The 23,586-nt window shown below is 34.0% G+C and overlaps 1 protein-coding gene across 1 annotated transcript; it reads right to left on the bottom strand.

Annotated features, from left to right (window-relative positions):
* Positions 1–5,366: 5,366 nt before the first annotated feature.
* Positions 5,367–10,830, bottom strand: LOC129803896 (fork head domain-containing protein crocodile). The gene is made up of 2 exons (XM_055850772.1): positions 9,846–10,830; positions 5,367–6,556 (listed from the first exon to the last, which is right to left on the bottom strand). Exons 1-2 carry the CDS (start codon positions 10,203–10,205, stop codon positions 5,705–5,707), a joined length of 1,212 nt encoding a protein of 403 aa, XP_055706747.1. The 5' UTR covers positions 10,206–10,830; the 3' UTR covers positions 5,367–5,704.
* Positions 10,831–23,586: the final 12,756 nt, after the last annotated feature.

Genomic DNA, 23,586 nt, shown 5'->3' with positions numbered 1-23,586 from the left:
AAAGATACTCCTATTTTTTACCAGTTTGCCAACACTTTCTCTCACCTTTTATATGGAAAAACATCATTTTCACAAACTTTTCGTGTTAATTTGACAAAACTTTTTTTTTCAGAGTATAGGTATTTATTTCACCCTATATACAAATTGAAAATAAAATTATATGTCATATCCAAAATCAATTGATTACATTATTACACTCCCATCTCTTGAGTCCATCTGCGAGTTCTATCAAAGAGAAAAAGCGCCCAGAAAAAGAAAAATGTTCTGGTGAAAAGTATGGAATGGGAAATAAAATTCGAGTCAAATTAATTTTGTAATTGAAATGGAAGAATCTCTTTGCCATCTGACTTGATGATGATGAGGTAATTAAAGTTTTATTTATACTCCTTTTTCGATATGCAAGTCAAATAACGTTTCATGCGCACTTTTTCCGCCGGAAAACAAATCGGCGGAACATGGACTTCAAAAAGGCCACATAAAAATCTTTTTCGCTGGAAAATCAATCAGACAGCACCGGATAGATGTATCGATTGTAGATGTTTCACGATGAAGTCTTTTTGAGGAAATTTCCTTTCAATAAAAATTTTCATCACGCTATTAATTGCTGAGGAAATCTCTGTGGGTGAAATCCGGCTCCAGAAAAATTAACAAATCATTTTACTTCTGTTTCTAATATCATTCGCTTTTCTTTCTTATTTTATTTAATACTTTACATAAATTTTACATTATTTTACTTATCTTAGAAATACTTAAGTGCTACATTTGCTCATCTGTAATGTGTTTCTTTTTTCTCTGTGGTAAATTACAAGCTACTAAAGCCAGAAATTAAAATGAAATAATTACTATTTCCGTTTGTTTGAGGTGACTCGTCACAAAAAATCCTAACTATGTACAATTTTCAACCTAATTCTTAAATATGCCTAACAGCTAAGAATGAGTGTAACTTTTTTTTTGTTTTTATCATGAGAGAGGAATGAATTTCTCACTAATCTATACATAATTCTGACATAAGATTCTATCGAGATTACTTTGTTTTTTTTTAGCATTTCATTTTTTTTATTTTTAAAATGAAAATCAGTCGATTTTTGCTCATCTCTTGAGATTACAAATATCATTCTTGCTTCTTTTCTTCTTCCATGACACTGTGAATTATTATAAATTAATATTGCAAATTCAAGTTTATTTTCTTGCCCTTCCCACGGAACTCCAACCACGTTCACGTGAAAATTTAGCAGCGAAAAGAAGGAAAAATCACATAATTTCTTTTCCATCAAAGTGATTCACTTTTCAACATTGAAGTGACACAAATCTTTCAATCATGTTCGACAGAATTGGAATTTTTCCAGACACATGAGGAATCTTCCTGTGGGCACAACACTTTAGAGAAAATCAGTAATATTTATTAATTTCTTTTTTGAAGATTTTTCTTTCTCTTGAAATTGACAATGAAGAGAAACATTTGCTATTTGCGATATTTGCGTAAAGACATTTTAGGGCTAATTTAGCATAGTCTGAAAAGTTTTTGCACGGGTTCTGTATTACATAATTAACAAGGTTCATCATTTCCCTGATTAAAAAAATAAATAAATAAACTCCTGTTTAAAGTGTTTTAGTGTCGTAGTCAGAAAATGATAGATTACCTTTCTGTTATTTTTTTTAAATTCCGATTTTATTTCAAAAAACCTTTTTAAAGATAATGAAGAAATTAGCGTAAATCACTAGACTTTTAATCAAGAAAATATTGAATTTACAACAAATAATTGAAAAGGATAATTTCTGTTTCTCAATTAAATTTAACCCTTTAAGGACGAATGGGACACCGGTCGGTGTCCCAAAAATAAAACCTAATTATTCGGACGATTCAGAAAACTAAAGGACTTTGTATGGTCATAAGAATTGTTTTGATTTTGTTACACCTGTGTCCCACTCGTCCTTAAAGGGTTAACCCAAAATTTATTTATTCTTGTAAACTAAAGAAACCACGAATAAAATAGGTATGTTTGCTATTAACACTAAACCTACCGACCATTTTTGGTCGTTTTTCGGTCAAATGACAAACCGCGGTAGGGTAGGATACTCAACAAATTTGACTTATAAAAGAGCAGAAAATTAAAATTTAAACACTTAAAAATATACATGCAAATTTTAAGAAATTCATAAAAAAATTAAGAAATTCATAAAATTTGATAGTGAGATTGTACCGTTTAAAAATGTGTTAATTTTAAACTGGTCAATTTGATCGGGTCTTGGTAGGTTTAGTGTTAAACAGAGTAAAAAATAGTAACAATTAAATAATTTGAAATAGAATTGAATTATCGCTTTATTTAAATTTTCTCATTGCGATTTTAAAGAAAATCAGTAAATTTCTAGAAACATTACTATTAATTTTATGTTTTTTTTTAAATTTTCATTTCACTTAAAAAATATAGTAAATTTGATTTGAGAATTTCTTATTACATAAAAGTTATTAATTGTTTTTTGATAAAGAGTGAATGTGAAATTTAGTAAAGAGATTTTGGGAACATGAAATAGGCATTATTCTGTCAACTTGATTAAAAAATCTAATATTTTAAAAGTTTTGCTTTTGAATCAGCCGATTATTAAAAAAAGGACTGCAACAGAATAGAAAACAGATGGGTAAAAAATTGTACTTTTTGATTTGTATTAATTAATTTTTGTTCTTTACGGTCGCATCTAATTTTTTTCCAAATTTATTTAATGTTTTTTTTTTTAATTCTCCAAAACTCATTTTTCATTTCTACAACCTTTGAAAATATGCCAAGAAATTACAATCAAATTAAACCACGTAAAGCTTTTTAAAATAGTGCGCTAGGGGGTGAATAAACATGATAAGGAAGTGAATCATGAGTGGCAGACCGACTGATCAGCACCGATCGCTCTCCATGATCGGCTGATCAGTCGATCTGATCGGCTGATTGGCGCCGATTAGTCTCCAATACCTATTGATCGGCAGCTATAATGAACTGTAAGTGGTAGACCTATCTACCGCTCTGTATTCTTAAATAATTTTTTTTGCACAGTTTAGAGCTAAATTGTCCAAAAATCTTTTAATTTCATCATAAAACCTTGGCATGTTTATAGGAGATATAAAGGATGAAATACGGTGCCTTATGAGATCAAGATAATTTAAACTTGATAAATTGAAAACAGAAAAAAACTTTTGAATTTTGGGAAACGTAAAAATGAAACGAATTTCAGATTTAAAATCCTTGATGAACACTTTAACCCTTTAAGGACGATTGAAACACCGGTGTCCCATAAAGAAAATAATTTTTCCTGACCATCTAAAGTTAGTTTTTTCTTATGTTTATATTTATACGTAATTGCAAAGTAGACGGTTGAAGGTATCTAGGATATTTTTTGCAAGTCTCCATCCTATTTGCTATATGATAAATACTTGAGCTAAAAAATGACAAATTTTGAAATTCTCATGTTGAAAATTAATTTTAATTTTTTTTATACTTCCAGTTTTTTTTTAAGAAAAATCCTTTTGTAAATAAAGACTACAATACTCAAAAATATTATTTTTCGTTAGAGTGAAAATTATCAGTCATTGGTATCGTCAGAAAAATTACTTAAATTTTTGGGCTATTTTTGTCCCTATCGTTCATAGAGACAAAAAATACAATAAATCAGACTCTGTTTGCTTTTCGAAGGTTAGATGTAAGACGTTTCATAAGTTTTGTTTTCTGGTTTCATTTTTATTGCTGATCGGTCAGCGAAAACTGTCTCGTCGTTAAAGGGTTAATAGGGAAAGTGACCTGTCTTTGGATGTTCCAGTATTCGAAAACAAAAATTCTATTCTATAAATTATAGCATTGTCTTTGGGCAATGACTATATAGTCAATACTAGGGGGAAGTGGGGCATCCTAGAAATTGGGCCTTTTCCCCTATTTTTAAATAAAATTGAGCCTTATTGTGATATAGTTTAGCTACACAAACAGATTGAGAAGATAAATTACATTATGATATGGCTCAATTCCACTTAAACATAGGAGAAGAATCCCAATTTCAAAGGTGCCTCACTTTCAAAGGTGCCCCACTTCCCCCTATTAACTATTTCCTATTAACTTTGATTTTTAAAATAGAATTTTTATTTTGAAAAATAGGAAAAAAATCAAAGGCTGGCGCATTTAATGGTAGACTATCTTCCTATAATAGAAATATAAGTCGAGTAACATTTCTTAATTTTTATATTCTTGCAGTACGTCCCAATAACAGCAACTTTTTATATTGTTTTTTAAACAGCTTATACCAGTTAAGATAATTTGATTGGATGAAATATTTACACCCACTGCATTACTTGATAAGCTACATTTCGAAGTTACTTAAAGCATTTAAAACTTTAACAAATCAGAGAATGCAATGAGACTAGAAATATTTTATAGGATTGGGAAATAATAAAAGATGAAAAACAACAAAGCATTTACTGTTCGCAAGTAATTAAGTCTGCATTTAATCGTAGGCAAATTAACTATATAATATTTTTCGCAGTTTTCCATAAAAATCATTTGAATTGCTGAATATTCAGATTGAACCTATTTGGGAAGGTCTTACTAACCAAATACCATTCACTTGTCATTTTAAGTTTCATTATCATTCAAAAAAGTTAATAAGTAATTAAAATATTCTTTCTGACCAAAATGAACTATTTACCGACTATTTCTTTAACCCATTAAGGACGAAAGGTTCAAAAATTGGGGGTCAGAATAAATCACTTTTTCCGACTTTTTAAAGCAAAACACGAATTTGGATTGCCGTATGAAAAATTTAATTTTTGGGTTACCGGTGACCCAATCGTCCTCAAAGGGTTAATGGGCTCCCAAATTATTCCTCTGTGCTTTAAATTTCAAACTATATATTTTTATAATTTTTTATTAATAAGAATTCTATTTTAAACTGTCAAAAGTGGTCAAAAGTATCCTCTTCTACTTATTTGCACGAAATTTTTATCAATTTGAGAAATTTTCTTCAAATAGAAGTATTTTGATTGAATTGACGTACAACTTGTGCTAGCCATTTATTTCAATATGCTCTAGTTTGAAGATAATTCCTCACAAAATGTGGAGTCCTTTAAGGTTATTATGTTGCTTGTAAAGTTATCCGATTATCAAGAAATTCATTATAACGTGATGTACACTTGACATTCAAGAATAAGAATTGAATTTTAAAAAAGAAAAACCTTCAGTATTTAAGTAAAGAAATATCATCTCTATGTTAAAGTTATAAGGGATGCTTTAAGTTATTGTCAAAAAGAAAAATAAATATTATGAAAAATTAAGGAGAAATTGAATTGCATAATTTGTTCTAAAATAAATATTCGCCCCTTGAACTTTCATAGAGATTAATATATTTTTCAAAAACTTAAATGAATATTCTTTAAAAGTTGATATTCGAAAATATTCACTTAGGGTAAGAAACTAATGAAAGTTTCCGTTTTTTTTTAGTAAAAGACGTAAAAGAAGATAAAAAAGCAAACTTTTTCACTTATTTCAAATTATATTCCTTTAATCGTAAAGTACCGGTTTTGCGTTTTTTTTTAAATAATTGAATGCGTTATTCTTGTGGAAATTATTGACCCGTAGATTTTTTTAAGAATATTTCTCTTCTATTGTAAAATAGTTTGCTTACTTGTAACAATTTGCCCAGGAAGAAACCATCAGTGTCTGTGTCATTGAAGAACTTACACCCCGTACTTAACACAGTCCGGGTAGTAGCCCACATGGGGCCTGTAGTGACCTAGGTTGGTGGGCAAATGAGCAGCAGCCGCTGCGGCAACGGACGAAGCCCCGCCGAGTACGGGTGGGCTCCCCGAGGCTAGGCTACCACCACCCGGACTCCCAGAGTCCATTTGACAGTGTTGGCTGTGCTCAAAGACAACCATATCGCGGAATCCGGCAGTGGGTGGCGCAGATGACACAATGGCAACAGACGGACCCGTGGCACCAGCTGTGTTATTAGCATTGGCGTCTGGTGGCGTCTCAGGTGTGTACCAGCCTCCATGAGGATGATGATTGGAGTGATGATGGCGCATTTGGGATGCGGCACCAGCGAGATTATCCTCGTTGAAATGATACGCCGCCGAATAGGCTGAATGATGTAGGCGCGGGTTGTAGACATTCATGAGGGAATCAACAGTGAAGCCATGATCAGCGCCAGCACTGAGGTGGTTCATCTGCGAGGCTAGGGTATCGTGACAAGCATTTAGGATGGATGCTCCCGTGAGGCTATCCTTAGCCATGCACTGAGATGCTAGCTCAAGTCCAGGCTCCTTCTTGAACTGATGGTGCTTCCCACTCTCCAGCATTGCATTTGCGACTAGTTTAATTGGTTTAATGTCCGTCATCTTGTCATCTAGCACGAGATTCTGTCTCTTGAGGGATTCTTCTTTTTCTCGCAACGCATCCTTTTTCTTAAATCTCCGCCGGCGTCGCAGGAATGAACCATTATCGAACATATTGTAGGAATCTGGATCTAAGGTCCAGTAGCTACCTTTGCCAGGCTTCTTGTCGTCTCTCGCAACTTTCACAAAGCACTGCAAAACAATAATTATTCAATTAATGAATACTCTTTAATCTGGTGACTTTAGGTTATTAAATTAATAAAATGTCCAAAAAGTTAAACTTAAATGTCCAATCCTTCATGTTTAAGTAAGTCAAAAAGGTAAAATCATTTGTAGAATATCATAAAAATATGAACATTTTAGAATAAAATAAATAATTCTGATATTTGAATGTAAACATTCAAACATTCGAGAAATTTATGGACACCGCACAAAAGTTTTGCACGTAAAAATTCTCTAGATTCTAGAATTCTGTAATCTGAATATTTAAAACAACGACAGATAGAAATTCCATAGCTACGGAAATTAAATACTTATAATAATAAACTTTTAACAAAATAAAAATGAGTGTCCATTATTTTATGCTGGTTATGTTAGAGTTAGAATTTTTATGGGCAAAAAGTTTACATAAGGAAAAAACCTCCGTCATATTCATTTCCCTAAAATATAGGAATAAAAGGTGATTAGGTTTTTATGTAAAAAACGGAAGTTGGGTCATTCGTTTTTTGCAAATATTATTTTTTTATGCTAGTAACACTTTCTCATAATGTTTAAATAAATTAGCCCTAATGCCTTTTAGGGCCTCAATATGTTTACGAACGAATGAGATGGAAAACTTTCTATTTATGAAAAAAAAATCATAAATTTAGAAAAATTGTTTTTTCCTTCCTGAGAACATTCCTTCAAAATAAAAAAAAATATATTGTGGACAAGGGGAAGATAATATAGTCAGAAGTGTTGTACAATTTTTTTTAAATTATTCATATTATTGTTGAATTTTTGAAGAAGTATTGTACACACTATTCCCATAATATCACCCCCTAAATTAAGGGCTTCATACAGAGCTTATTGTATCAGAAAATTCTATTGGACATCCTCTTATAGAGCATACTTGATAATGAAGATAAAGCTGTATTTTGAAATACAAAAATTCTAAGTAAAACTTAAACTTTAGCAGGGGCCCATCAAGCCTAATAAAAAGTGAAGTTGTTTTTCACTTTTCCTTGTAAAAATTTTGCAGAGATTGCACCGCGACTTAAACAAATTTGCTCATAGTTCTTGTATTATATTGGCGAACATTATGAAGTATATATTTTTAGATGGCTTTTAATGGACGATTTCAAATATATCAAACTGATAAGTCAATTCTCTTTAGGAAAAAACTTGCCAATAGTCTTCACTGCGCCTATGCAAAAACGTATGGAAAAATGAAATGTCGAGAGACCCCTGACTTTAGCGTACATATTTAGTTTTTTATTATGTTGAATATAATGTATCATTTTAATTTAAAAATAATTCTAAAATATATTAAATTGAAGGGAACAAAAGCCTAGAAGAAACGCTAGAGTACTCTTAAATTCCATGAAAAATTTTTGGAAAGTTCAAAACCTCTCAGATAAAGCGTAAAAGGTAATATCGTAGACAGACTTACACCTTAAGCCGAGAAACGGCATAGTGAGAAAATGATGGGAATGTAGTCTAATCATTCTTTTGATTATAATTACGTTAAGTCGTCTCTTAGTTAGCTTAAGGGCAGAATCACATTGACAGTAAAATTAGATAGATAGATATTTATTCATCAGCAATGCTTATAAGGAACATCATAAGTACATTGTAATTATTAGCGGCCACCGCCGTCTTAGCGTCGATGACCAATCTCAGGTGTGAAAACGGTGGCAAACTCATATGCGATAATAAAAAATGCGATAAACGTTAAACATAAAAAATTGTACGATTAATTTCTCGCACAGTTTTTCTTTGCTCACCGTTTATCGAATTTTCGTTTTATTTCTCCAATTTTCTTATATTATTTTCACCTAGTGCCACCGAGTATGAGATAAGGTAATACGATAATCGAGAATTTGCGTACGAATTGCAATGAAAATACGTAAATTAACGAAATACGGTGAGGCTACAGCGAGCATTTTATTGTCAATGTGATTCTGCCCTAAGTCGTAAGTCTGTCCAGCCCAAAGAAATTCAGGTTGATCATCGAGAATTTCTAGCCTACAAAATTTGACATTAAAGATTTATCCCAAACTATCAAACACTGAGGGAATGAGATCATCGATTAGGAGTCTTTTGCATAAATTTCTTTAACTTAATCATTTACTGTCAAATTTCATAGGTTAAATATTTTCGAGAATCAGCCTCAGCCTTTTGGAAGCCTAAGGTGAAGAATCCACGAAAAAACTCGAGAAACTTACAAAACTAAAATACATTTCTCGAGTTCTTAACTAACATTTCGACCACTCAGAATATAAGTCGAATAACTCGATTTTTTACAAAAATCGTTTTATTCGCTTTTTGGATACTTCTTTATACCCTCTACCTCTGAATATTATACTTGAAAGATAATTATTTTCGAAGTCCTTGAGATTTTAAATCTCAAAAATCCTATACTCTGCATGTAAAATCTTAGCTTCAAATCGCTCTCCAGTAAAATTTTCCTACTGAGAGTTATTCGTTTCTTATTCTGAGTGGTCGATTTGTACTACTAACGGGACACCTGGAAAATCCATGAAGCCTAAAAAATCGACGTAGTTTCTGCATACTTGGGAAATTGGAGATTCCTTTTTGAGAAATCGGGAACTATAATCTCTTTGATTATATATCCCCCTTGCCTCCATTTTCCTTCTTTTTATTTAACTAAAACTTTAACGTAAAAAATAACATAAACTTTCTCTTTTTTAAAAGTATTACAAGAAGGGAATAGTAATTATTTAGTCTAAATAAAAATATTTCTAAAATTCTGCAAATTTTGGTAAATCTTACATTTCAAACACTTGGCTATTTGAATTTAGGAACAGGCTATTTTGAAAAGATTTTAAAATTCAAAAAATTATCTATTTTATTGAAAATTATGGAAAATTAAATTATTTTACAATGAAGTGATTTTGCTCTATATGAAAAATACTTTTTTACCAAGTTTTCTGGAAATGTTAATTTTACCCTGCATTATTGATCCGAAATAGGTGTAAATATTATGCTTTTTGGTGTATTATGGGTTGAAGTTACCCTTTTTCATTTTAATTTTACACTTAAAAAGGTGTAAAATTAACATTAAAAAATGTTGATATATTTTTACATTTAAAAAGTGTTAAAGTTACGAGGAAAAATTGTTAATCGTACCCCCTTTTTTCTCAGTGTATAGATAGTTTTGTGTTTTAAAAGAATAAAAATAATTTAAGAATTGGATTTGGCACTTTAAATGAAAACTTCTCCTAAAAAATTGTAAAACAGTGAAGGCCTATATCCTCACCTCATTGAGAGATAAATTGTGCCGGATGGAATTCTGCCAGCCTTGTTTGTTGTCCCTGTAGTAGGGAAACCTATCCATGATGTACTGATAGATCCCATTAAGAGTGATTTTCTTCTCTGGTGCATTCTGGATGGCCATGGCAATAAGGGCAATGTAGGAATACGGTGGTTTGACCATCTCCTTATTCTGATGGTGTGGACTCGTTAGGGCATAGTTGCTGGGATAGGTGTACCGGGAAAATTGATCATAGGTGTAGTGCGGCGCCGGACCCATGGTGGCCCCGGCGGCACTTGGATACCCCGGCTGAGCATGGGCATAGTGGCGCGAGAAGGTGTTCTGATCCGTGAAGATGGTGTGCATTGTGTAGGAGCTTATGTGACTCAATTTAGATTTCCCGTGGGCACATTGTATTGGCCTGGATTATTTATGCACTCTCACAGGGGTCAATCACATTCGACACTGACTCATGCCGTTGATGAGGATATGCACAGTGTCACGGAGAGATAAACAGAGATCAATGGGTTGCACTTGGCATCACTCAGCACTTTTCACATGGTCATTGTCCTGAATTTTTGCAGGATTGTTGTGTATCACTGGTATTGCGAACAAAGCCCTATCGCCCTATACCTTTGTTTTCTAAAGTCTAAATTTTTTTTTAAAGGATCTATTTATTGTTCGGGATCCGGAATTTCGGAAAATTAATTTAAGAGGTCCTAGCCAACTTTTGAATCCTATTTCGTTGGCAATCTCTCCAGTTAGAAAAAAAAACAATCACAAATTTGCCGGTATGAGTCACTAATAAAATCCGTTATCACGAAATTGACTGATCACAAAAAAGCCACTTTGGCGGGCGAATGTCCTGGCAATTGGGATGCACCTTTATTTTATTTTAGAGATCCAAGGAGCGAATATAGTGAATTCCACGGAGGAAGAAAAGTGCGTGGTAAGAAATGCGTCCTCAGTTCATCACACTTGTACACAGACTGGCTGGATGTGATCACATCGGAATTGTGGGAATCTCTCTCCAACACAGACCACCAATTTTACACACAACCTCATGGGCTGGTAATCTCCTCAATGAAAAGTGCCTTCTTTTTCTCTTCCTCCCCACATGAATGGGAAGAGCCGGAGGTGGCTCACACACGCGCACAATTCAGCCTGAAAATCCTCCGATTCGACTGTCTAGCCTATCCCTGGTACATGCCAGAGCAGGATGACTTGCTGTGGGTGGTGTTCCTAGCAAAATTACCCTCTCAATCCCAAATTTAAAATTGACAAAAAAATCCCAAGGGGTATTGTAACTCAGTGGTTGTTTTTCAATTCAATATTTTCATTTTTAATTACAATATTTATTGTGATGGCGTCCGTGCAACAATATTATTCTATTTATAATATTAACTTTGTGAGGTCTGAAAAAAGCTGTCCAATTTACTCGAAGATAGTCTCTGGATTGTTTATTTGTCCATTCATTGAGACAATCTTCCCTCTCAGGCCATTGAGGATGGAAAAGGAAATTTCATGCCCTATGACCATTAAGGAAAGGTGATAATTTTTGTAAGATATTAGGATTGGGAAAATCCATCAATTTGTCCCACAAATCCCAATAATCTCCCTCCTGCTGTGTCAACAAAACTACTTTTTGCAATCCTAATTGCAACTTAAAATCCTTCACTCGGCCTTCCCAAAAAAGGAAATCAACGGAAATTGCAGTAGAGAAACTCATTGAAGATTATCCCATGATAGTTTTTTGGATTTAATTTTCAAAGATCACCATGAATATTTTTTGCTTGAATTGCAAAAGTTTCTAGCAAAAGAAAACCTGGAAAGTCACAAAGTGGCCTCACTTTCAAGTCATCGCGCATTTATTGAGATTTCCTCAAGAAGTCACTATTTGACTCTTTCTCTTTCCAAGTGTCGTAAACTCCGTAGTAAACCAACACATTTGCAGATTTTAAATAGCGCCATCAATGTACCGCCCATGGGATGGTCTGATGCAGAGTTACGCCTCCGAAATGGATTTCTAGCTCCTAAAATTCACATCCCACCCAAACATTGTCAGTTTTGAAACATCAGCAGGGGGCAAGTACATAAGGGTAGATTTGAGAATTTAGGGTGGAAGAACAATGGTGAGGATTTGAGGAAAACATAATGTATTCTGAGGATGGCTGAAACAGGCAAATTCAATTTTCCCAACACACACAGTCAAATTTATTCGTTCTAAGTGGATTAGTGAGGGGAAAATTTCACCCTTCCCGACAGCGATCGTTGGAAAAACGCGTTCTGTTTTTCCAAGGCACATGGCGACATTTAGCTAAAGAACCAACGAGGGATATGCAGTGAATTCTGTTAAGACAATTGGGGATATAAAATCCAAAAGAGTTAACAATCCCATTGAGAAACCCCTAAATTTCAACCCTAAACAAAGTTTACTGTTAATTTGACTAATTCAAAAGAAATCTAAAAAAAAGTTCTTGATTATTCTATAGATTATTTTTGCAAAAAACTATATTATGCTTTTACCGCTTTTAACACTAATTAAAAGGATTCTAATATTTTTGAAAATAATTTTAGAAAAAAAATTATTCAATTCGAGTATAGCAAAAATCAAATAAAATTTTAAATTTTAAATTTTAAAAAGTGATAAACAGTAAATCATATAATTAGGACTTATCACATCTTTAATACACATCCACTGCTGTTGAAGTTTAAACTGATTTCCATCAAACTTTTCATTGAAAAATGCAAATTTAATTACAAAAATTGTTTGTTCATTTTAAAAGCTTCAGAATTATTTATTAATAAACAGTTTGCCCTACTTGTAATTAATTTAAATCATTTAATAACTGTGTAAATCAAATTTAAAAAATAATAGAATGAAATATATTTAATTTTAAGAAAAATAAAACCAACTTATTTCATTGCTCGAGCTCTACAGAAAATGCAATAGGGGAAGTATGATAAATTTCGAACAGCTTGCAATATCGGACATTTATTTTTCTCAAAATTCCATAAATTTCTTTTTTTCGTTTACTATATATTGTATTATACGGGTTTTAGACCTAAGGCTTAGCCATATGGCTTAACTTCTCTAATATCTTATCAGTTAAGATTTTTTGGAAAATTTTGACTTAGGATTGGATTATACACTATACTGGATTATACCTATTAAATTTTGAAAAATCAATAAAATCGATTGCTGTTTAAGGTTTTGAGACCCTCGGGAACTGGGCTAAACCTTTAGTCTGAGAAGACAGTCTTAGGGTAAGATGGGATAATTTGGAATCACGTCTAATGTGGAACTTTGAGATTTCCGAACAGTTTTAGATGACAAACGAAAAAAAGAATGAAGAAGTACTCTTAAATGTAAAGTCTTATACTTCTTCGTGGTTTTTCTTTTGTATTTGACCATGTGAATCAAGGAGCAGATCTCAAAATAGACACGACTCCGAATTACCCCATCTAACCCTATGTGTAACATTTACAAAGCCTTGATAAAAGCCTTGGAATAGTTTCGGTATGACAAAAAACTTCGAAAACTTTTTGTCCGATAGTGCACACAAAGTAATATCTATATTAGGTGAGATTCTTAATAATCTCACCTACTATAATCCTAACAAAATTTCATGTCGTCCGATCGCGCTCAAACTTGGCCAAAATGTGTTTCAGCACTTCCTGATCACGAATATATATGGGGGCTAATTTACGTTCCCGGCCGGCCGGCTGGCCGCTCTTTGGAGCTTAATAGCTCCTAAACTAAAAGAGATATCGACTTGCGGTTTTCGGCAAAGGTTATATATCGGGTGAAAATTGCAACTTGGTGCATTGACCCCCACCCCCACCCCTCCTTCGCCATTTTGAATACCCCCATTTTTTTTGTTTTCTCAATAGCTCAGCCCCTAGGGCATCGATCGGGCTCAAATTTTAGTATGTTATAGCTGGGCCTTAGGGCTTTCCATCAATATCAAACATAAGGTCCCCCGACCCCCCTGACCCGAGCTATAAGGGTCCAAAAAAAATTTCTTAAAATGTCCATACTTTCAGTTCTAATTGTCAGATTTTAAAAAGTTAGGGCTTTTTGGAAAGCTCTCATCAAATGCCACTTCCCCCTCTAACATCACAAGTTCATAAAACCACCGCTAAAGGCGCTATTTTTAAAAAGAACATTTTTCAATTTTCTAAATTAAATCACTCAAAAATTCCATTGTGCATCGGGCTGAAATTTTAGTATGTTGTAGCCGCTGATTATACCTATCAAACAAAAAAAAACCTTAAGTCGATCCATAACCCCTGACCCGAGCTATAAGGGGTCAAATTTCGAACATTGACCGGCCTCTATCTCCGGTTTTAATTAACATAGCGACCTAAATTTTACCTTTTTGGTTTCGTCTCGATGAGCACTTTCAGATGGAAGTTCAAAAAGTCACCACAGGTGGCGCTGCGATACCGTCAAAATTCATCGAAATTCAAACTCATTTTTCTCAAAAACGGCATTGTGCAAGTTAATCAAATTTTAGTATGTTGTAGTCCAGTCTAGGACGTTTCCAAAATGGTGCGTAAGTGCGTATTAGTTTTAATAGAACCGGAGATATGAGGGGTCAAAGTTCACGAAATTCAAAAAATCATATCTCCGGTTCTATGTGACCGATTTTAATGAGTTAGGGCTTAAACGAAAGATCTCACCAAATGCTACAAGTTTCTAGAACACTTGAACTTCGTGGGACCAACACCAGGGGCGCCACAGTCGAAAAACCAATTTCAATATCACATAACCTCAATTATATCGACTGTCGCTGAACCGATTTTGATGATTACTTCGACATAATTGTAAAGAACATTTGTCTCTATATTTCGTTCATACATCATTTTTTGATCAGATAATGCAATCTGTCCGATTTTGTCGTTTAAGTGTGAAAAAATTGATTTTTCCCATGATAACGCTTTGAAACCACTCAGATGCCAATTTGACTACTTCTTCTCGACCAAGACACTTAAAATAGGGTTTTAAACGGAAAGTCTCACAAAATACAACAATTCTTTGATATAGTTGAAGTTCATCAAATGAACACTTGGGGTGCTCTGGTCGAAAAAACGAGTTCGGAAACAAACAACCTCGATTATCTCGGCTTCTGATTAATCGATGAGATCAAGTTCTACGGCAAAATTATAGAGAACATTATGGTCTACATTTCACCCATATATCGCTTTTCTGTCACTCCATCCAAATCTTTGATATTTTGGTTTAAATACAAAATTTGTATAATTTCACGAATTTGAAATTTGAATAAATTCCAAAAAGAAAGCTTACATGTCAAGACTGTCTTTTTATCCGATGAGATAAAAATAAAAATCTTAGTTCTAACTCTTGATGGAGTTTCGATTTTGATAGGATAAATTCATTTTGATAACTAATTTGCTTCTGTTGTAGTTAAAAAAAAACCCTTAAAAATAAAGGGAAATAAATAAAAACTACGTTTATTAATAAGAAAAGTACCTATATTAATTAAAGTTATGTGTACGTTTTCATTTTCAGGATTCAATAAAGATATTCTCTGTTATTTATTTCATTTTATCTTCAAAGAAACTATCAAACCTTATTGGTTCATTTAATTTCTCAAAATTATAAAGAAATCCTAACAAATTCCCTCTTGAATTTTCGGAAACAGTAAAGATACCGCTGATGGAAACCTTCAAAGAAAATCCCAATAAATACTGAGGGCAATCAATAAAATTCAGCCCCTCAAGACTGTGTGTGGTTCTTTTCTGGTGTTTTCGGCACTGAATTTGCCCATGAAAAATTTCAGAGAAGATGAAAAGAAATCCACTGGGAGTTTTATGACTCTTAGCTCTTCCGCATCGGAGCCGGAAAACGAACAACATAAAATAAGTTTGTAAGTATTCTACAGAGAGCGCAAGTAAAATGTTTTCTTCAGCTCAATTGCACTTTTTGATCCAAAGCCCATCAACAAAAACAAGATCTTTTCTTAAGATCTAGCTTAAGATGGTCAAATCTTTGGCCATCGAGGAAGAAGAGGCAATCCCTTTCATGTGTATCCTTTTTCTTCCTCTTTTTTATGCACAACTCTTGCGTACTTTGTGTAAAAGGAGATCCCAAATTATTTATTTATTGTTTTGTCTTCCCATGCCAAATGTTTTCCTAACACATTCTCTCTGTGCTTTTTTTTTACTCTTATACACCATACCCTTGTGCCTCTAAATATGTAAGTTAGAAAAATATTTTTAAATCGCCTGCAGTATAAATATTGTTTATTGTGTAAAAAAATAAATATCAAATTCTTCATGTCATTAAATGGATCATCAGGCTTGTCTCAAATTTTTGCAGAGATTGTATCTTTGTGGGAAGGGATGATGGTTAAGGAAGTTGAAGAGGAAGAAATGTACATCATACAAAAAAGTTGGAACACACAGGAAGCTGAAAGTTTTTCAAGAGATACCATAACAATTAATTAATCCTCCTCAATTTGCCAATCCTTTTCTTCAGACACACAAAAAGCCATAAGCAAATGTGAAAGGTGTCGTGGAAGATCCTATTAGGATTTGTCTGGCCGTGGGTGTATGATGGTGCAAAAAAAGTTGCCAAGGATGGTGGGAAAAAATGAAGAAAGTGTCAAAAGTCATCCTCCGTGAGCTCTCTCTAGATGTCGGGCGGGGGGATAGACTGGGAAGGTGAAATCATCCCGGAGGATGTGTGAAAACAGTGACAGGAGGACAAATTGAATGAAAACAGAGATTTCTCCTTGAGCCGCCAGCAAACAATTTAGCAATTTATGCATAAATCCACCTTAAGTCATTGTGCACAAGATGCCAGAAGATGTGGCTGAGGTGGAATTTGTCACGTTCCTCCGTGGGTACTCCATCAAAAATGTCTCTTCTTTCTCACCTCGTCATGATCACTTCAATTTGTTGACCACAACACCATAAACAGGTAGCTCTAGCCACTTTTTTATACCTACAATTTTTTGCATAAGGGCGAATAAGTAAGTTTTTCTAGGCACATACCGCTTGACTAATTATTCAATTTGATTAATAAATCACCTAAAAAACATTATAAAATCTAATACAAGCAATATAAATTTAATTTTCTAATGGTACTTTGCAGATTCGCCACGCGTTAGGGTTGGGACCGATACCGATGCATTCCTATCGGTAATTTAAAAATCATTCAAATAATCCCTATTTTGAGCAAACCAGTTGATAGATTTTTTCTTTGACATTGAAACACTTATAATAAAGAATTTTTCAATCATAGGTATACTGTATAATATATGTATATTTTAGAGGTCTTGTTCTTCCCTACTTGAATTGAATTGAACTAAATTGAATAAAATTTGTGTTACAGTAGACTCTCGCTCAATCAGCTTTTTTTCAATCGGGCGAAAAATTTTGTTGACAATTTTTACTTTAATTATGAAGCGAATTTGCTCAAATTCGCTGTAGTTCCTCTTATTTTATCATTATTCTTTATAATTGAGCGTTTTTTGTGGATTTTACAATGACTTTGACGCCCAAATCTATCGATAATTTGTATGATATTTTGCCCCATATGCCCGATTGAGAGAGAGTCTACTGTATATTGTAACAAGTTTATAGAATTACGCGGACCAGTGAACTTCTTAGGAGTTCCATCTTTTAATACTCACTTCTAGTATCCGCTGTTAGATTTACTTAGAAATTTATAGTTTTTTTATCGGATACAGAACATCGAAAAGGAGTGCACCGTATGCTTATTTAAATTTAAAACGCGAGAATTTACAAACTAATCTATTATATTATTTCCCTTCCTATTTCATAAGTAATTACGATATTATAAAAAAAAACTTGTATCGTTTTATAAGGTCTGTCTTTTTTACAATTTAAAAACTTAATTTTCAATGCACAATACACCGGGTTAGAAGGTTCGTAGGGGATAATTTGTTTTAATCGAAAATGTAAAATCCTACTCTAATATACTAAAATTTTAAATTGGAAAAAGACAAACTTTTAGGGTTCTCCAAGATGACTGATACAACCAATTCCGAACTCTGACACGGAATTCGGACCTAGGTTATAGCCATATGAATTAACTTCTCTCATTTTGAAGAACCACTAGAATTGCTTGTTAATCAGAATTTCGAGGGATTCAGGAACATGACTTAACTTTCAATCTCAAATCCATATTAACCTTTTTTATTCATTACTCCCTGCATTCCGAAAAAAAGTCGTGCGTTTACTAGTACATTTTGTATGAAAAAATGTGCGACCTTTTTCGGAACCAAGAAGAAAGTATTAGATTTTTGTAAAATTTTTTATTTAAGATCAAAATGCAATAGACTCTCTCAAATTCGGGCATTTGGGACCGAAATGTCATCCGAGTTAGAGAGAAATTCGGACGACAAATTTTTTGAAATTCAACGATTTTTTATTCATCTGCATACACATAATGAGTTTACACATATACGAGTTTACAGTATATATCGTAAATTGCATGAAAATTCTTTAATAATGTGAAATCACATCAAAACTAAGACAAACCATGCCAAATGTGAGCATATTTGATTCATTTGATAATAATCATAATCAAACCTGAATGACAGAAAACTTTTTTTCAAATTTAACTGCTGCTCGAATTAAAAAGTAGCCCGATCTTAAAAGAGCCGAATTAGCGAGAGTCTACTGTAACCGAGAACTGGGAAAGCGGGCACAGAAGCACAACTAGTGATGGTACTCCGACAAAATTACTCTTGCTAAGGACGTGATTCATAGCTCAGGATCAGCTGACTGTCTGTTAAGTGCACACTATCGGAAGACACATAAGCCCTCTGCCTAAAGTCGTATACTCATCAGAAGGCATGAGGCTTTCTGGGCTTTCTTAAGTGTACCCAATCGATCTTTGGGGATATACTATAATAACAGCAAGGACTTTACCTCGGAACCGATTAGTCTTATGCCCTAGACACACTTACGACTTAAGCCGAGACCAAGAGACGGCTTAGTGGAAAATGATAGAAATGCGGTTTAACCATTATTTCGAATACAATTACGCTAAGTTGTCTCTCGGCTCATCCTCAAGTCTGTCAAGGCCCTTACATTAGGATTGAATACTGTTCAAATGATCCAGATTTTGGAAAACCACTAAGATTGATTGTTACATCGTCGGTCAGGGTCAGGGGGCTCATAGTCCCGAAGTGTAATCATGAGTGCTTTAGACGCACTCTGTTTGTTAGAGGTGTATATTTATACACTTCTCTTACTTCGCATAATCGTCGATCACCGGATGCAATTCGGGAGTACATTTGTAACACTCAGGATGAATTGGGTTAGCAACATACTACTCTTTACTTTTTTTTCATTTTTGTTCTGTTTTGTTTCCGTTTTTGTTTTTCTATCCTTTTTTATCCTTTTTTTTTCTTTACTTGCCACAAATTTGTAAGAGGGAATCACCCTATTTTTTGTGGGTTTTAAATAAATTGAAATTAATTAATAATTAATTATAGGATTTAGAAATGTTCGGAAACTATGTTAATCTTATAGTCTGAAACTCATGTTACGTTTCTAATGGAGGCTGGATCGGTCTCGTTTCCTCGAAACACAGATCCTTTTCCTCTAAAGGCTTTCTAGCCTAGTTCGACCTTATCCATGTGAACTAGATGATCAGCATACCGAAGCCAATTAAGGCATATTTACATGACAACAGTTGCCTCTCGATAGAGCTCATATACTTCATAGTTGTATATAGGCTTCGAAATTGTCCCTCGTCACATACAAAGCCAAAGATCCGTCATAGAATTCTTCTCTCAAACGCGGAAAGTTCGCAATTCTTTATACTGAGAACCCACATTTCAGAACATTACGCGAAGAGTGGCAGGATCATAGTCCTATACACAGGTATGACTTGATCTTTCCAGCTGTTTTAAACTTGCTTTTTTAATATCTTAAAAGAGAACGTTTTTAGCAAAATTTTCAATTAGGATTCTATATTAAAAACACATAATAGTCTATTAGGGTTTGAAAAACCATTTTGAGAATCCCGGTCAAAATCCCTAAAGAAAAAATCCCGACCGCCAAAATCTTCAAAGCCAAAATCCCAAATTCCTGAAAATGTCGTAGCTACTCCCACGATTGCACCCATACTTGGTGGATGCAAAGGGAAATTTTCTGGGACTTGGTAAATTATTCAAATCTTTATCCTCCATATAATTTCAGTATTTTCATCCTTTTCATCCCTTTCGGGATTTTGGTTTTTGTGATTTTAGCCCTTTCGGGATTTTGGCGTTCGAGATTTTGATTGTCGGAATTTGGGCTGCCTCTGATACTTGCTTGTTTCGAAATTCGTAAACTGGGCTAAGCTTCTAGTTCTAATCTAGTCAAAAGACCGTTCAACTCTCATTTTCTAACCTAGCCAGTGTACGGATTCTGTAAGAGAAATGATCGATTCACCATGAATCAGAGAACGTAAGCGAATTGAAATATTTTATGATTTTTTTTTGTAAAACTCCAAAATATCTTAAACATTATTTGCTGATTTGCTAAAATTCTTTTAGCCTGTGAGCGATTCAATGTGACCATTTTCAGCTTAAATGAATTGGGAAGTTAAATTTAATGGCTAAAGAACACATTTCATTCATAGTTCCAAATAATAGTTTTTCATAATCTGTTGCCTAATTGTTCCCAAACTTAAACAATAATTTTGAGTTGAAAATACTCCGAAAAGAGGTATATATTTTTCCCTAAACTGTGAAACCTACAAATCTACATCATTAAATACTAATTCAGAGCTGTAAAATGCCCAGTTGGTGGCCCCTCAGTCTTTCCCTGCAATCACATGCAACTGTGGAGGCTTTTAAAGTTAAGCCCGAGATTTGTGTCTGGTCAACAGCAAAGTGTATGAGGGAGAGAGACGAAGAAAGGATCATAAGAGAGGTCTTTCATTCACTATTCGGGAAAAATAAACAAATGTGTGGCAGATGAATGGAGGTGAATTTCTCGTGAGTCCATTGAAAAGAGAGCCTGAAAGTCTCTTTAGTGCAATGGAAACGATTGAAATTACGAGGATCGAAATGGACAATTTCAAGTGGCTGAGTTGGATCTCATGAATAAATTTTCCTACTCTTTTTTTTTCTTGTTGAATTGTGAGCCCGCCAAAAAGAGGCATTTTCTATCACTGTGTCCGGGAATGTTTTTACAGGCGCGAAGGAGGATTTTTCTATCATCTATTCTCTTTCTTTTTTTCTTCCCACTCTTGTCTCATTTAACAGAAAAGTATGAAATGTCATTTGGAATTTAATGAAATTTTTACTAAGAACTCCAATCTCAAGTGTTTATCTTACTATATTTGAAACATCTTTGTCCTGGGTTTCCTTTCAACGGAATTTCCTTATTTTTATTGCTCGAACTCAATGAGAGAGTAACACAGAATATAATCTATAGATTTTGAATTGAGTTACATTCAAATACCCTCACCCTCAAAGGGATAGGATTTTGGAAAAATTTTGGGATTCTGAAGATTCGACAAATATCACATTAACGGCATTTTGTCTGTTAATAACCACATTCTGTTTATTAACAGCCTAAATGCCAAACGGTAAGAAATATCGACATGTGGTTTTCAGTAAATATTGTTCCATCCTCTTCCAGTATTGTAATACCACATACTATAGTTTTCTCGATAATTTAGCTCCTGTATAATATCAATAGGGTTGTAAATTTTAGTATGTTTAAAGCAGGGTCTTAGACCTTTCGGTCAAAAAAAACTTCACCTTCCCCCACGCTCCTTAACCGAGATATGGAAAGTCCAAAAAATCAATCTTAAAATGACAACAATTCCTCTTCTAATTGTCAAAAATTCAGAAGTTGCCTTATCAAGGACATCCTCCCCTCCACTTTGTCTAGAAAAGCTGAATATTCTTACGGAGTGTTCGGTGTGTACACCTGCAGAACCGTTTGATCTTAATACCCGTCCCACCCATTTTATCACCCATCACTCTCCCTGTCGGGCAGCCGAGGGCCTATGAGTATCCCCACATTCGCCTGTGCAGACATTTGTGGTGCGACTTCGGAGAGGAAAAGTTACCGCCCTTCATGGAGGTCCACGTTCTTCTTTGCTTTGTGGACGAAACACCAATTATGGAACTTTTTTGTTTCGTTTTTAAGATCCTGGCGCTTTCCTGTGAGTGAAGAGATATTCTCTTCACTCACTTTAAGTGTCGTTGTCGTCGTAGGCTTGCCAAACCATGTCACTTCAGAGCCCTAGATTGTCACCCTCGTACCCCCCGACCGCGGGATCAGCGGCTGAAAAACAGCTTTCTATCGTCTTACATGGTCGTTTCCGGTGCAATCTATCCGTCATCCGAAGCTCTTTGATGTGTTTTTTTTTTCATACAGAATACTGTGTTGTGAAACAGAGAGCAAACCTGAGGTCACAGCCCCCTTACCCAGGAAACAAGGGTTTTGTGGGTTTTGGGGTATTCCGCTGTTTAGTTCAATAAGAACTTTTCGTAGAGGCGAAATATCGATACGTTCCTGTGCACTCCAACGATTTTGCGGATTTTTGAATATGTAATAGAGGTAAACCAGGCGGACATTTCATCCATAGACTCCTGTGACCAGAAGAATTCCAATCTTGAATAATGCGAGATCAAAAATCAGAAGGCTAAATTTTAAACGAAATTGCTTAAAGCTGTTTTTTTCAAATTCCTTGTAGGTATATAATTGTAAAAAGAAACTATTTATGATTAGGGTTTAAGAACGATTGGGTCACCGGTGATCTAAAAATGATTTTTTTCCTACAGCCATCTAAAGTTATGCTTTGCTCCTAAAGTCAGACAAAAATATTTTTTCTGATCTTTAATTTTTTACCTTCTCGTCCTTAAAGGCTTAGACGTTAGAGGATTGCGTTCATGACTTCAATTTATTCCTTTTGCCAATTTCAATGTGCTTTAAAAGTATTGCACTTCTAGTAATAAATTAAAATTGAAGGGAATACAAAAGGTCTAAGAACATTTCCTACCAACTTTCAATTTCGGATGATGTTCCGATCGGAGACGGCCAAAATCTCGAGAGCCAAAATTCCGAATGTTCAAAATCCTGAACGGGATGAAATTATATGGAGGAAGTGTGTTAGAAGAATCTCCCAAGACACAGAAAATTTCCCTTTGCCTCCAGCAAGCGCGTGTGCAATCGTGGGAGTAGCTATGACACTTAAGAATTCGGGATTTTGGTTTTCAGGATTTTAATCGGAACCCATCCAATAATTTATGAATAGAGTAGCAGACCGGTATTCATATATTGAAATGTCATTGTAAAAGGATAATGCACAGAGGGCTTTTTCTCGTAAGTTCGAGCACTCTGCAAAGCTGAGACGCTTTGTCGATTAACCCTTTAAGGACCATTGGAACACCGGTGTTCCATAAAGAAAATAATTTTTCCTGACTACCTAAAGTTATTTTTTTCTTATGTTTGTACATAATTGTAAAGTAGAAGGTTGAAGGAATCTAGAATATTTTTTGCAAGTTTCTAGCTATTTGCTATGTAGTAAATATTTAAGCTCAAAAAATGGCGAATTTTTAAATTCTCAAATTCATAATTGATTTTATTTATTTTTTATACTTCTAATTTTTTTTTAAGCAAAACCCTTTTGGCAATATAAACTACAATACTCACGTAATATTTTTCATGGAAGCGAAGAATATTATTCATTGGTATTGTCAGAAAAATTACTTAAATTTTTGGGCTATTTTTGTCCCTA

The sequence above is a fragment of the Phlebotomus papatasi genome, chromosome 2, assembly GCF_024763615.1.
Source record: "Phlebotomus papatasi isolate M1 chromosome 2, Ppap_2.1, whole genome shotgun sequence".
Taxonomy (NCBI): domain Eukaryota; kingdom Metazoa; phylum Arthropoda; class Insecta; order Diptera; family Psychodidae; genus Phlebotomus; species Phlebotomus papatasi.
Note: the sequence above shows the minus strand (reverse complement) of the source record. Positions and strands in the feature narration are given on the sequence as shown.